At 34.3% G+C, this 17,020-nt stretch overlaps 1 protein-coding gene across 1 annotated transcript; it reads left to right on the forward strand.

Annotated features, from left to right (window-relative positions):
• Positions 1 to 3,207: 3,207 nt before the first annotated feature.
• LOC120206466 lies at positions 3,208 to 3,783 on the forward strand. Its single transcript, XM_039206110.1, has one exon. The coding sequence runs from the start codon at positions 3,208 to 3,210 to the stop codon at positions 3,781 to 3,783; it is 576 nt and encodes a 191-aa protein (XP_039062041.1).
• The last annotated feature ends 13,237 nt before the right edge of the window (positions 3,784 to 17,020 follow it).

The raw sequence follows: 17,020 nt of genomic DNA on the forward strand, positions 1-17,020 counted from the left end.
TGGGCTAGGGGTATCGGTACTGTTCATTCAGTACTGATACTTCAAAGAGAAAAGAAGTAGTATTTGAGGAAGGGGTATCGATACTGGTTGAATGAGTATCGATACCCTAAGGTAAAAATTCATATAATTGTTCATAGAGTATCAATATCAATGAGGAGGTATCAGTACCATGGTATAGTAGTATCGATACCATGTTAAGGGTATCGATACCAGGAAACATCGAATGTAAAAATGGTATCAGTACCGAGGAGGGGTATCGATACCATATAAGAGTAGTATCGGTACTATATGGGTAGTACCAATACTATAGAGTATAAAATGATAAGTTAAGTGTTTGTTTCAGTTTATGTTTTATTGATTGGTTATAACGATATTTATAGAAGTCGTATAATTGTGTAGATGTTAAACGGAAGCAAGTATCTGATAAGTCAAGGAGATGAGATCGAGCAAGGAAGAGATAAGTGCACGACTTGGACTAGTGGGGCTAAGGTGAGTGCATATTAGATAGTATATGATGTTTAATGGAAATAAGACTTGCGATAAGTCTATTTCCTATAGTAGAATGCATGAATTCATTAATATGAGCATATGTTTGACATGATATATGTGTGTTATTAGTTATTGCATATGTTATATGATATTACGTGAGTACATGTCACTGTAATTGTGAATGAGTATAAATGATATATATGTGATGATATAAGAATATGTTATAAGATATATGATATGAACATAAGAGATCATATGAACATGAGATATGTGGTTATGAATGAAATTATATGAGTTATACGAAAATAAGTAATGTACTTACATGATCACAAGATATAAGACATGACACGAGATATATGAGAGAAAGTATATGTGATAAGCTATGTGATATGTGAAAGTGAACCATATGTCTATATGGATATGAGAAATGATATAAAAGAAAATGCCCATGTTATGTGAAATGAGAGCTAGAGATATAGTTGGCATGCCAAGAGTCGAGGATTACCTATGTCCTTCGGGACATATGGACAGGTACCTATGTCCTTCGGGACATATGGATAGGTCCTTCGGGACATAGATTTCACATGCCACTCAGTGGATTCTTATACGAGCTGTGGTGACAGTATATGTGCACAATCTCAATGTACTCACATATCTTTAGTTCTCACATGTGTACATGGGCTAATAAAAAGATAATATAAAGAAATTCGGTATGATTATATGTTTGTTTCATTGTGGATTGATATATGTGATATGATAGTGTGTATATGGTTTGGTTAAGAATGTTAGATACAAGAGCATATGACTAAGAAATAATAATGAAATAATGCTATTAATGATAAGAATAATAATAAAGATAGATAATGAAATGATATGTATATATGTTTGTACTTATGTTTCGATGCATAATGTATTTTATAGGTGAATATGATTACATGAAGTGTGCACAGTAGGAATTAGTAATGAGATGTTATATGTATTTATGCCTCACTAAGTCATCGACTTAGCGTGTGAATGTTCCACACGTAGGTTTCGAGAAGGTTAAGGAGCAAAGAGGAGCAAGACATGTCAGTTTCTCCTTACCGAAGGTCAGATCAGAAAAGAAATGGACATGATTATGTATTTTAGTATATTGAATATAGTTGGCATGTACTAAGAAAATTGAGTTGAAAATGCTCTAATATGTTTTGTAGAACCAATTGATTTTTAATTAATGTAAAGTAATCATTTTCTTGAATGTGAATTTAAATTTTAACCATTTGTAAGGAAAATCGTTTGAAAAGTCAATGTGACACATTGGGACTCAGATCCGGGTCGGATATGGGTTGAGGGTGTTACACAAACTCTTTAGTTTTACAAAGATTTAGGACTGTTGGATGAGTGAAAATATATGGTTGAGATTGACTCTTTTTTCCCCCAGTAAATATCTTCTTATTTCTTACTGTTAATCTCAGTCATATATTTTCACTCATCCAATAGTCTTAAACCTGTGTAAAACTAAAAGAGTTTTACATTGTGTAACATGATCTTATCCCTTATATACACACACATATGTAGGGACGAACTATATAGAGAGTAGGAGGGACTCTTGCCCCTCCCAAATTTTTTTTTAATATCATTTTAGATTTTTATTAGTTTAAATTTAAGTAAAATTAGACTTTTACCTCCCAAATTTTTTAGATTAAATACATAACAAGTCCTTATTATTTTAAAATTAAATACCTTCCTCTTCTAATATTTAAGCATAAATATCATCAAAAGGTAATAAACATATCCTATCATTATTATTTTAATCATGTAATTATTAATTTTATTCTACGATCTCATCTTCAAGAAGAAGAAAAAAAACAAGGTCTTAAAAATACCTTTTACATATTTAAGATCACAATTATTTAATAAACACTTCAAAGTCAAAAAAGTTATATTGCTGCTACCTATACATGTACACACAAAAGATTCACGTAGCAAAAAGAGTGGTTTAGGCATGTTCAATGAACCGAACCATACGTTATGTGATTAACTTTTCCGTGATGCATGGCAAAATGCAAAAGATGTAGACAGATATTTATTAATGATTTTGTGTTAGAAGATAAATTAAGAAAAAATTAGGGGTACAAATAAATTATTAATAGAAATATAAAAGAATAATTAAATTATATAAGAATTTAAAATTTTCAAGAAACCCATGATCTTAATGTATCCCTTTCAATGTATCTCGGATGCATGCATTACTTCGATGAAAAACATGAGTAGGGGCGGATGCACTAAGCTCTCGCCAAGTTTAATATGTTAAAATTTAGGAAAAATAGTTAAAATTTAGTTTAATATGTTAAATGTAAAATTAAAAAAATAAAAGAATTTACATACCCATTAATATTTTAAAAAAAAATTAACATTTTAGACTTGTTTCCGCCGCTCAACGTGAGTCTTCCCTTTTCATATGGCCGCTGAAATCGAACTTTCACTCTTTTACAAAAGCAAATGCAAGTTCCTCCTCTTCTTAATTCAGCACCAACGAGAATATATGCCTCTAGGCTCTAGTTGTCTCTTTAATAAAGCAAGTTCTTCCTTTGTCTATTGCATAGAAAAAAAAAACAGTACAAGTTTCGAAAACCATTACAGATTTATACACAACCCTCTTACCATACACAAACATTGTTCTTCGTTTCAAGATTGTTTTTTACCCAAAAGCCACCCGTTGTCTGTCAAATTCAAAGAATGTCGACTCAAGCAGAACAGCAGCAGCAGCAGCAGCAACCCGTCGTCGTTTACCCGAGCAGTGTGACATTTCAAACAGCGCCCGCGTCTCATTCAGATCCATCCGGGGGATCATTTGTGGCAGTTTTCATAGTGGTGGCAATAATCATTGTTACATCAGCTATCTCTTGCTTCCTCGGCAGATTCTGCAGTCGGCAGATGAGTCGAAAGAAGCCGGCCAAGGTTGAGCAAAGGCAATCTGATTTATGTCCCGGAGAAGCCAATATCGAGTTTGGCTCCGATGGGAGGATTAATCCTGGTGACCGTGGTGAAACCGACAAAGGGTTGGATTTCAAAATGCCTGGAAATGGAGATCACAGGGAGTTCAGGGTAAGGGAGCATGTGGAGCCAGCTGAATTCGGAGTTCCTGGAAATGGATATCCAGAGTTGAGAATGCCTGAAAATGGGGATTATGTACGATTTAGAATACCTGGAAATGCTGATCCCGTAGGATTCAGAATGCCAGGGCATGGAGACTTTAATGGTGAAACTAAGCCTGTTGATGATGGTAGTGAAGCTTTAAAGGCCGGTGCTTGATATGGAACAAAATGAAGTTCCTTTCGGCTTTTGTGTGATTTTATTTTGATTTTACAAAATTTTCAGCCTTTTGCAGTTCCTTATGATCTTGTTCATGTATTTATTTTCTTAGGCCTTGAAAGGAAAAATTCCGGCGCTAAGAAAGAAATTTTTCTAGAAAAATCTATTCCTCGCCTAAATTCCCATTTTTTTTTAAGAAAACATTAAAATATTTAAATTTCAAATTATACAACAAACAAAACAAGTTTAAAAAATCCTGTTCATGATTTACTTTACGTTATTAGCAATACTAGCAACGAAACGGAGAATTGAAACAATTCCCTGAAAAGGAGGAAAGAAAATTAGGGAAATAAAATTTATTAGACTATACTTAAAAAGAATGTTTTTGTTTTTTTAAAAGTATTGAATTCGATCAACTATATTTATTATATGTGTATGAAACAATGAATCTAAAAATATTTTTCAGTGTAGACACGTGTATATGAATAACCCTAATTAATGGGACTCGAAGAAATTTAGCATCAAGAGAGGTCATAGACAAGGTTGTCCAGAATCCCCGTTGTTATTCAAGTTGGTCGGGGAAGCTTTGAGCGTCCTAAATCACCAAGCTATTACAGTGGGTCTGGTAAAAGGAGTCTCAATCGGAGCTAATGAAATGCGAATCTCACATCTACAATTCGCAAACGATCTAATTATCTTCACGGAGGCGTCGGAAGAGTGTGTCCGCAATACTAAACGCTTCCTATGGTTATTCGAGCTAGCAGTTGAGCTTAAGCTAAATGTTAGGAAAACAAAGCTATATGGTGTGAATGTGGAAATTTCGAGGGTCCGAGCTTGGACAGCCTCTATCAAATGTACTGTCGATCAATTACCTACTTCCTACCTGGGTCTCCCTCTCGGTTATCTACGCAATTCTCCCGCCTTATGGAAACTTGTAATTGACAAATTTCAGAGTAGGCTTCATCGGTGGAAGGGTAAAATGTCGTCGCTCGGTGGCATAATCACCTTGGTGAAGTCGGTTCTCTCGAACCTGTCGATATATTTCCTTCTCTCTTTCGGATGCCTATTTCAGTTGCAAGCACCCGAAACAAACTAATTGTTAGGTTCATTTGGGGTTCCGTCAATCGTAAATCCATTCATTGGATCAAATGGGATCAATTGTGTTTGCCAAAATGCCAATGGGGTTAGGTCTGTTCGACCTTAAGCTGAGGAATACATCACTTTTAAATAATTGGTTATGGCGATTTGGGGTCGAGTCAAATAGCCTATGAAAAAATGTCATATTTGAAAAGTATTGCTCGAATCTATGCTCTTTAATTCTTCGGTCGTCAAGTGTTAAACGTCCGTCTTGGATATGGAAAAACATCACACGACAGTTATCGTTCACTGAAGGCAAGTTTATTGGTGAAGTTAGGTGCGTTCTTGGTGATGGGAGTCTTACAGACTTTTGACTAATTTTTGGACCAATGTTAGTTCTCTCCGGTGTTTTGAAAACCGGACTGGACCGGCCGATTCAACCGGTTCAACCAGGAATCGCTGTCTAGTCCGGTTCAATCCACACCGGTTGAACCGCTACTAGTGAACCGGCCGAAACCGTTGAACCGTTCAAGTCGGAACGGCTAAAAATCGGAAAAACCGGAAAAAACCACCAATTTTATTTTTTTTTAAAAATTAAACAAACGACGTCGTTTGTTAAACGAGCCAAGTCGAACTCGAGTATTACTAAGCTCGACTCGAACTTGAAAATTTTAAAAGTAAGCTCAACTCGACTCAAACTCACGAGCTAAAAATTATCAAGTTCAACTTGAACTCAAAATATAATATTAAAACTTGAACTCGAAAAGGTTTGAACTCAAAAAAAATTTAAAAACTTTATTGAAGCCTAAAATTCGAGCTTGATTGAAGTGAAAGAATAATTCACTCAATGCTCACTAAAAGGCTCCATATTTTGAATGTCAAATTACCTCTATTATTTATAGAAGTTAGTTGAGATGTTCTTCTATGTTTCTTAGCCATGTGAGATTGTTTTGTTCTTATATTTTTACTCTTTAGACTTTTGGGATGTTCTTCTATGTTTCTTAGTCATGTGAGATTGTTTTTAAAAAAAAATAAACCAAACAATATCATTTTGTTATGATTTTTTTAGCCCCAAATTTATTTTTTGATTATAGTTATATAATTATATTTATTATTTAATATGTTTTACCTTAAATATTATGTTGTAGTTAATTTGAATCATTTTGTTTCACTTGATTTTATGGTTTTTAACTTATATATGTTATGTTATGACTTGCTTTGAATATGACTTGTGATATAAAAAATTATTTTTTATTAAATATTTTTGATATTTTTATTTAATTTTTTAAATAATTATGACATAGTATGGTTCTTCCGACCGGTCGGACCGGTTCAACCGGCTGAACCAATAAATCGGTAGTATGATCGGTTCGCTAACCGGTCCGGTTCTGAAAACCATGGTTCTCTCAAGGAGGCTTTCCCGCGTAATTTTGCAGTGGCGGTAAACAAGTCGGGGGAAGTCGCCGACTTCGTGGAGAAGGTGGGCGATACTTGGGTGTGGAATATCGCCATTTGGATGGCACTATTTGATTAGAAAATCCCTATTTGGGAAGGTTTTTTGGACACACTAAACAATGATCTCATCTGAAACCCAGTGGATGGAGTGTTGTGGGTAGGCTCTACTAACGGTATTTATCAACCAAGACCTTTTTGTGAATTTGTTTCATCGATCGGGCATGAGAAGGATTCGATTTGGAAGCTTGTTTGGGTTAACCTTGCCCCTCCAAAAGTAAAGGCGTTTGTTTGGAGGCTAGTGCATGGGAGAATTCCAACCTTTGTTGAACTAGCTAAACAGGGGGTGAGGCCCTTTGATTTCAACCTGTGCATCCTATGCAATTCGGATATTGAAACTCCGAACTACTTATTTTGCCGCTGCCATTTTACATGGTCTATATGGGTAAAATGGTAGAGCTTGTTAACTTGCTTTGTGTTGCGCCCAGAGTCATCTGACCTTTATTGAATCCTGGGACAGCTTCCCTGTTAAGAACGCTGCGAAACCGCGGTGAAAGTTGTCCCTTTTTGGGTTCCTTTGGACTATATGGTTAAGTAGAAACGAAAGCATCTTTAATGATAAGAAATTCACATCTGATCAAAATTTTGACCTTGCTGTCCTAAGAATCGTTTCCGGGCAAAATGCAAATGGTCGTCATCTATCTCTTCTATCAATGATTTTATTCGATTTCCTCATTTAGCAAATATAGATAGGCCTAAGCATAGATCTTTCTGACGAGTTCACAAGCTATCTGATGGGTATAGCCTTATTTGTGTTCGGTTTCGTTGTTGTTCAGAACTTATGCTAAGCAAGGTTGTAAAGAAGGCAAAGTTCCTATGACTACGGTTTCTAATGTTGTTCTGCCTTGGTTTACATTGACTGTTGGAGCTCAGTCTCGGTTTTGTTAGTTTAGTACTAGCCTGATGTTTCAGTTTGCCTGAAGCCATAAGCCATTAACGGGGTAGATTCTCCCATTTCTTCAACCGTTCTAGATGGGAGGGATGCTGATATACGCTCGTCACTATATGGTTTCATTCGTTGATTCCTGCTTGCTGTAGGGGGTTTGTTTTGGAGGTTGCGAATTTGCCAGCAGGTTTGTTTCAGCTTACTTCTCGCAAAGGTAATCCTGATCAATGATCATGTTAGTTATATTGGCGTGTTGATGGTGCTCGTTTGGTTAGTCATTTCCTTGAGCGGTTTTGGTTCGGGGTTTGTTCTGAATAATACGTTATCTTAATCTTTCAATAAGGTATTATCTCGATACTCTTTTTCTTTCACATAGGATTAAAAAGTTTTTTTAATTAGGCTCATGGTCATGTCATGATCAAATTTTGATCTATCTGTCCATTACAAAACACCCTTTTCAAAAAAAATAATGGTTAAATTGATAGATTTACAATATCAAATTTATTAAACTACTGAAAACAATATCATATTAATAAAATATATAAAGATTAAAGATTAAATGTATTATTATACTGATGTAAAAACGATTATGTCAATGTGGTTTGTAACTTAGATTTAAAGTTCCTTTGTGATATAAATTGGAAAATTTAAATGTATGTATTATAAATAAATTAGTTAAAATTAATTCTACGTTGTATTTGAAAAATATAAAAAAATTAAATTTATCAAACTCATAAAGTCCTTTAAGAATTTGAAATCCACACTTAAATATTAACAAAATAACCAATATTCCCATTGATACGAGAAACAATAATAAATATGACATTTGCATTATTTTTAAAATCCAGCTTTACATTTAAAATCTAAGTTGGCAAACTTATGGAAGACTGAACCAAGTAGAATTAAAAATCAATTTTTTTTCTGCCAAGAAAAACCTAATTTCTAGTTGTCCAAACACAGTAGAATTAGGACATCAACTTGGTTTAATGAATTTAAAAGGCAATAATAACGCAAATGGTCCTACTTGGCATGTGCCCACCTTGACCTTGACCTTGAATTTATTACAAGCAACCCAACTCCAAACATCGAATGTTCCGAACTCAATTGACCTCGTCAACTTATTGCCTTTATTTTGTTTCAACGCCATCAGCACTTGTAGATGAGCTCCTTGAATCCCTGGTAAAAACCTTATCCAATCATTGTGTCATTAAAAATTATAAAATGTTTAGTAGGACCTTAATGTATTATTATTATGTAGGACCTTAATGTATTAATTATTATGTAGGGTACGTTTGGTGATATTTTTTTAAAATGCCTTTAGCTTTAAAAAAATTTATCTTGACCGTAAAATCAATGTCAAACGAGTAAAAAATAAATAAATAAAATGATTATGGAAACGGTAGCTTCAAATCAACCACAAAAATTAGAATTTCTAGCTTTTTCATTTTCAATTTCTATTTTTTTTCATTTTCAGCTTTTTATTTGAATATAAATTATAATTTTACACTTACTAATGCATGGATTACACTCAATTATATATTTACATTTTATTTTAATAATTTAATACTAACAACTAACATCCTTAAAAATAGTTTATTAGTTTTAATAATTTATTTTAATTATTTTAAAAAAATAAGTTTGGGAAAAGATCAAATAGAGAAAACTAATGAGGATAAAAATATTTTCTAGAAAACCACATGAGCGAATTGACTTTCAAATATATGTTTCTAGAACTCTTGTTGCTCAAGGTTAAAAAATAAGTCGTGGGCATAATAAATACGCTTATCATTTCTTAAAAAATCTGTTATATTTCTTAATAAATTATTTATTAATGATTTAATTTTAATATTTTTAATATTTTATAATTTTATTTAAAAGTATATTTTTTTTAAAAAAATTACGGTTTTCATCATTAATTCACTAGTTTCTCTTATTTACACATGTTATCGAACAATTTAACTTTTGAACTTTTAAATTTATTAACTTACCTAATTATTTTGTTAAATGTATTTTAAAAAAAGGTTAACTACATAGATGATCACTTTTATGTTTATTTTATCCACTTTTGATCATTAATTTCAAAAAGAGAAAATAATCTCAGTGACCGAAAATGTCTTATAATATACGATTTTAACCAACTTTTTTTGGATTTGCGAAAATGACCAACAAATTCGCAACGCGAACTCCAATTTCGCAACTCAGTTTCCAAATTAGCAACGCGAATACGTGAATCGCATTGCGATTTTCTAAATTCGCGTTGCGATTTTCCAAATTCGCAACGCAATCGCAACGCGAATATGTTAATCGCAACGCGAATTTAGAAAATTGCAACAAAGAAGTCAAATTCGCAACACATAAGTCAAATTCGCAACACTAAATTTCAAATTCGCAACTGAATTTCAAATTCGCAACTGAATTTCAAATTCGCAACTCGATTTTCGAATTCGCAACACGAATTTAATTTCGCAACAGTTTTTAGTTTCGCAACACAAATCTTTAGGGTATATAACAACGCAGCAGTAGCAACTCATAACCTAAATCCCTAAATCGCAACTCATTCCATCTCCATCTATCACTCTCTCCGGCGACATCCGTTCCTATATCCAACGACATCCTTCCCCATCTCTAATTTTTTTTTCATAATTTTTTTCTATATAATTTTCAATGATTTCTCTCCCAAATTATCAACTATCAACTTAATAAATGTATGTTTTTCTCTAAGTTAGTGATGATATCTAGTTTATAGCTCGTTTGTTTAGTAAATTAATTTACAATTTGTAGAATGAAATCATCTAATGTTGATCATGTTTGGATATATTTGTGTTTTGGAGGGTCATGGTGTTTTACAATATGTGCCTTTATCCATGAATCTTCAACTAAAACTGTCATTAAAAAAGTTAACTTATGAAACTCTAATAGAAATTGAATTTAGAGCCTCTAAGTGGATTTAAGCTATCTTATCAGAGAAAAGGTAAAGTTTATTTGTTAACCGACAATGAAGATGTTGAACGATTCATTGCTTACATTAGTGTTTCGCAAGAAGATGATGTTACATTATATGTTGTTGAACCTAGAAGTAGTGAAGTTGGGTCAGTAGCGGGTAGTAATCAACTAAGTTCTTCAACCCCAGTTTATGGTGCTCACAATGTACAACGTTGTTATCAACCTCAAAATTAATGGTTCCACCACAATTTCATCACCAAGAAAATTTTGTTTCACCACATTTCCAGTATCAAACACAATCTCAAAACCCACAACCTTTTCCTAATCCAAATCCCAATCAACTTTCAGAACCAAATTTTGGTTTTCGTATTGACCAGTTAGACGATTATGAGCCAACAGAAAAAAATGTGAGTACTAGTCAGTATTCGAAATTTGATCTTGGTCAATACCCGGGCTTTGATCTTGGTCAATACTTGGATTTTGATAATGTTTCAGAAGAAGAAATAGACCATGCGTGTAATGATTTTGATATTGGTCAATACCCGAATTTTGATGATGAAACAACCGTTGCCGAGGAAGATGTTGTTGATGATAATGAGGAGGAAGTTACGACTGTAAATGAACATGTTGAACATCCATTCTGTAATTCATATAACCCTGAAGAAGAAAAAGAAGAAGAAGAAGTCCCCGAAGAAAAGAAAAAGAAGAAAATGCCACGGGAGTATAACTGGAATATGCCAGAATTACTTCAGATACCGGAAGAAGAGTTGGTAAAGATAGCAGTTGATTGTTACAAAAAAGTTATTCGTATCAAGAAATATGATTGTTTTGATACAAAGGAAGACTTGAAGATAACTTTGTATACGAAATATGTGGAAGATGGCTATCAACTAAAAGTTAACAAATCAAGCAAAGATTGTTTCGAAACAAAGTGTATGATTGACAAAAACTGTACGCGGCGTATGATTGTAAAGAGGATAAAAGATTGTGAAATGTTTCAAGTTAGGACTTTTATTGATAAACATACATGTTCAAGAACCCAAGTTTTTCATCACCATAGACAGGCAAACAAAAAGGTGTTGGGTGGTTTTCTAGCTGAGTTAATGTTTTTGAATGGCAGAGTATATCGGGGACATGAAATTATGACTAACATGAATGCTCGGTTCAAGATTAGTATCTCATATTCTCAAGCTTGGAGAGCCAAATGTTATTCCTTGGAATTGTTGAGGGGGTCTCTAGAAGCATCGTTTGCCTAACTGCCGGCTTATTGTCACAATTTAAAGCTGAAAAATCCTGGGTCGGTAACTCATATCAAAACAGATAGAGATGGACGCTTTGAGTTGCTGTTTATCGCCATTGGTGCTGCGATTAGTAAATCAATATAATTTTGTTGACTCATTTTTGTTAGTTACATGCATTTCACATTTAAATGATTATATGTCTTGTGTATATTATTTTGTAGATTCGTTCGTTTATTACTTGCATGCGCCCAGTTATTATAGTTGACGGAGCACATTTGAAAGATCGATACCTTGGAGTAAACTTATTAGCAGTAGCCATGGATGCTAATAATGAGATACTTCTAATAGCTTACGGGGTTGGCAAATCTGAAACCTCTGATTCATGGACATGGTTTATGGGGCATCTTAGGGATTGCATAGGTCCTATTAGCAATCTGACAATCATATCCGATAGGGCAAACTCAATTGACAACGCTGTTAGAAGGTGTTTCTCAGATGCTTTTCATGGACTTTGTGGTGTTTATTTGTACAGAAATCTAAAATTAAGGTCTGCTAGTATAAAAAAATCACAAATGGACATACTGGAAGGCTGTAAAAGCTTATCGGGAAGTGGATTTTAATAAGCATATAAATTGTTTAAGACGTGTTTTGCCTCAATGTGCTCAAACACTATAAGATGTCGGGTTTGAAAGATGGTCAAGAGTACATCAACTTGGAGCAAGATATGGTTTCATGAAGTCTAATAGTGCAGAATCAATCAACGGTCTAAGTCGTCATTCCCGAAAATTACCCATTACTATGTTAATGGAGTTTTTTCGAGCCTCTATTCAACAGTGGCACTACAAGAAAAGAAACCATGCATGTATTATTTCTTTAAATTCGTAACTTATCATATTTATATATTTTACTAAGTATTATTTATTTAAATTTACAGGAACATTGGAACGTCGTGTTACACCATGGACTGAAAAAAAGATAACAAAACATGCTGTGAAGTTAACGTCATGGAGAGTTGAACCATGTTCAAACACTTTGTTTGAAGTATTGGATAATAACTTAAATGGGCTTGTTGATCTAAATGCAAAGACGTGTAGTTGTATGAAATGGCAAACATATGGTTATCCGTGTGGCCATGTTATAAAAGTTGCTCTTCATATAAACCAAGATGATTCAACCGTATACGCTATAGATTGCTACACTACATAAGTATATCGACAGACTTATGCCGAGATTGTATACCCTATTCCACATCCTTCTGAGTGGGACATACCAGATGACTTACAAACAGTTTTACCACCAGTCATGGACAACAGGCTACCTGGCCGACCAAAAAATCATGATCGTATACCGTCTAAGGGTAAAGAGAAGAGGATATCGACATGTAGTCGATGCAAGGAAAGTAGCCATACAAGGTTGACCTGTGGATCACCAATGCTATCACAATCATCTTTTCCTCTACCAAAATATGGATCCTCATTAAAATCCAAAGCTCATATGGTGCCAAGCAAAAGGAAATCAAAATCGCAATCAAAATCAAAATCCCAATCACAACCGGCTTCACCTTTTGGGACTTATTAACTTAGGTGATTTTTAAATGCAAACGTTGTATTATGTGTATTTTATGTATGAATGCATATATTTTCAGTTAGACATTCATTAGTAACTTGAGTTTGAATATTGCTATGATCTGTTCAGTTGTTATCACTTATCAGATTTTTGTCTGTTATTTTTTTTTAAGATGTTTTCCTTGAATTCGCAACGCAAAAGTCAAATTCACGTTGCGATTTTTTGTTGCGATTGATGCGAAAGTTAAATTCGCAACGCGAAAGTTAAATTTGCAATGCAAAGTCAAATTCGTATTGCGTTTTTTGCGTTGCGATAGTCAAATTCGCAACACGATTATCGCGTTGCGATTATTGCGAAAGTCGAATTCCAAACGCGAAATCGCAAACCGAAAATCACAATGCGAATTTGACTTTCGCATTGCGAAAGTGTACCTTCAACATGTCTTTTTTGCCTTCAACATAATGCAGATTGAATAAACAACAAATCAACTTTTACAAATCAATTAAACAAACAAAAAATAATTCTTATTTACACATCAATTAAACAAATAAACTTTTACAAATCAATTAAACAAGCAAAAAAATAATTCTTATTTCCTCATCAATTAAACAAATCAACTTTTACGAATCAATGTAAAATTCAATTAAACAAGCAAAAAAAATTGTACCCCAGACAGTTGTTTATGCACAAATACATTAATTTCATGCAGCTCACTTCAGGATTAACCTGCAGAAACCAAACATTTGCTCAAACAACACTTTCTACACATCTAAAACCAATAAACAACAAATTATTGAATTCTAGGTACTTAACCAAACATTTTCAAACCAAGAAAGAGTATATATGTTAACAACACTTGCTCAAACTTACCAATTGTTTATGCACACTTTCAGCACGCGGATGCAGGTAGGCAGCGTCTCGCATATATCGCTCTAGCCATAAAATGTCGAAACCACAAGCCTACTGCACCTCTATCTCTATCTGTGGGAGGTAGAAACTGTTTACTTCCTATCGTCAAACGTTCCAAGCACATGCATACAAGAGGACCACAATCCCCTCTGGCTCCCTCCGTTTGTTGTGGCGTGGTATCGTCTCTGATCATTGTAACTTTGAACTTTTTTGGCTTCTTGTTTCTAGAATTAGTCCAATAATCAATTGCATTCAAGTATTTCGCCAAATGAGCACTTTATCCCTTACAAATAATATCTCTCAAATCAGACAATGGTATATAAATTTAACATGTTGTCATATACTATTGTCTCAAAGTAGATACCTCACCACATAGCGCACCATTGTCATCGCGAAAAACATCCACCTCACCACGTAAAGACCGTACCCCATCACGTAGCGCACCATTGTCTTCACGTAAAGTACCGACCTCATGACGCAAAACACCGACCTCATCACGTAACTCCCCTAACTCATCCCGTGGAGGTGGAGAAGAGGGAGATAAATGTCGTGGCCTCTTTTTCGGTTGCCTATCATGAGGTGATGGTGGAAAAGAGGCTTGATGATGTGATTGAATAAGTGATGGTGGAGGTGGAGAAGAGGCTCGATCAGGTGATGGCTCCGGGTGTCGAGCTGTAGAATCGGTTCGATCAGGTGATGGCTCTCGAAGTAGGGGGTGCTCATCATCCGTCCCATCAAAAAATCGCTTACTAGCTTTCCACCAATCAGTGGCAAGCTCAGCCTCTGTGGGTATCAGCCTCTGTAATGGATAGTTGGCCTCCTAATAATATAAAAGCTCAAACAAAGTTAAACGTGTACTAGTAATAACTTGTTTATATATGGTAGTATTTATGTGTTAACTTACATCATTCATCATCGTATATGGGAGTAACTCTTCCCAATCCAATAGGCGGATCCTCCTCCAGGTAATAGCTCTAGGAATATCATTTGAATTTTTTATCGCATATGTCCGCATACTGGGGAAAGCCTCAAATATCTAAATCTACAAACAATATAATACACAAACATCAATAATTGTTAAATAATTAATTATAAATTTGGAAACATTATATATAAATTCTTACCTTAAAGGCCCAAATAAAACCTGCCAAAGTGTATTTAGAACTGTCGCCCCGTAAACTTTTTTGGTCCTCAAAGGCAAACGACAACTTCTTCCAGGTAGCTTTCCATAGATATGAACCCCACGGAAACATGTTCCATGCATTTAGGTCCTCTACCAATAATATTAGGTCCTCAAAAATAGGTTGTCTGCCCTCTTTGCCTAAAAATCTAGCATGCAAAAGTAATAAATGGCATACTTGAACAACATCAAAGTCATCTATCCGAGTAAAACCATCTTTAACAAATAATCTCTTCAAGTCGTCGACGTGTAAACTCGGCTTCGACTTTGCCAGCTCAAGAAAAACCCGAGATAACCATGATGGGCGGGAGATATGACTAGTGTACCGGGTTACTTCATCGTGTCCGAAGCGTAGACCAGTGATTAAGCAAAACTCATCCCGCCCAAAACAAGTACGCGCCGGAGAAAAATGAAATTATATCTCTTCATCACCACGTTGTATCCTCTCGGGTAGATCGTTAGTCATGGTCTGAAGAAACAAATGTGTCAACATAGCATCTCCACCCGGATGTTGTACTTTCATCCATGGCCCGAAGCAAGTATCCTCAAACAATTTTCTTTATAGAGGTATAAGCGTCGACACAATTTTAGTGGCTAGGCTTAATTTATTCCTTAAGGTTAATTGAGCCGAAAAAAAATTCTACAAAAACAATAAATATACCAAGTTAGATATACCAAAAACTACAAATTATACATTATAAATATACATGATATTAAACAGTGAAAACAAAGCCAAATATAATTCAAACTAGCACGGTATTCACCCAAGTCATTATCCATCATAGTTCACAAAATGCAACAGATAACATTCCAGAAGTAAGCACTTATAAAACATTTAAAAGGACAACATATATGTTTAGTGCAGGTTCAAGGACAACATAAAGAGTAGTAGTTTATTCTTGAAACTTAAATTCGCAACACTGTGAAGTTAGTATTTGTCTTTGTTTTTTAGTTGAAGTAATGCAATTCATTTAAGTTTCAATTTGCAGAAGAAGAGTAGTTTCTGAAACTTAAATTCGCAATGCGAAATGAAAATCGCAACGCGAACATGAAAATCGCAACGTGAAACTAAATTCACGTTGCGATTTTTGTGTTGCGATTTTCATTTTCGTGTTGCGAATTTAAGTTTCAAAAACTATTCTTCTGCAAATTGAAACTTGAATGAATTGCATTACTTCAACCAAAAGACAAATACTAACTTCACCGGGTTAAAGACTAAACAGTTTAGCAGTATTGGCAGCAACCGAATGAATCTACTAAGCAATCTAAGTGAAATGATTAATCTATATATTGAAATTACCAGTAAATTTATCATCAATATAAGAAAAATCTAATAATAATACAAAATTTTCAAAATAAAAATAAGAGATTAAAAAAGCTAACCCTCGGTGGTAGATTTTCCATTTCTGACCGTGAATGGTTGTGAGGGTTGCTATGAGAGATGGAGATAGACGGATTTCTTCGGAGATGGGGATAGATTTTGTCGGAGATGGGGACGGATGTCGTCGTAGAGAGTGAAAGATGGAGATGAGACTGAGTTGTGATTTAGGGTTTTAGGTCATGATTTGCGATAATATTGTTTACATTTGTGTTGTGAAATTAATATTGTGAAAATAAATGCGCTTTGACTTCTGTGTTGCGAAATTTGACTTCTGTGTTGCGATTTTTTAAATTCGCGTTGCAAATTTGGAAACTGGGTTGCGAAATTGGAGTTCGCGTTGCGGATTTGTTGGTCATTTTCGCAAATCAAAAAAAAGTTTGTTAAAATCGTATATTATAAGGCATTTTCGGTCACTGAGATTATTTTCTCTTTCAAAAAACATAAGATATGATCACTTTTGTTTTTATTTAATTAAGATGTGGTCATTCCAAGTTAACTTTCGTTAACAGTAGTTAAATATTTTGATATAATCACACATTTGA

The sequence above is a fragment of the Hibiscus syriacus genome, unplaced genomic scaffold (assembly GCF_006381635.1).
Source record: "Hibiscus syriacus cultivar Baekdansim isolate YM2019G1 unplaced genomic scaffold, ASM638163v2 tig00013808_pilon, whole genome shotgun sequence".
Lineage (NCBI taxonomy): Eukaryota > Viridiplantae > Streptophyta > Magnoliopsida > Malvales > Malvaceae > Hibiscus > Hibiscus syriacus.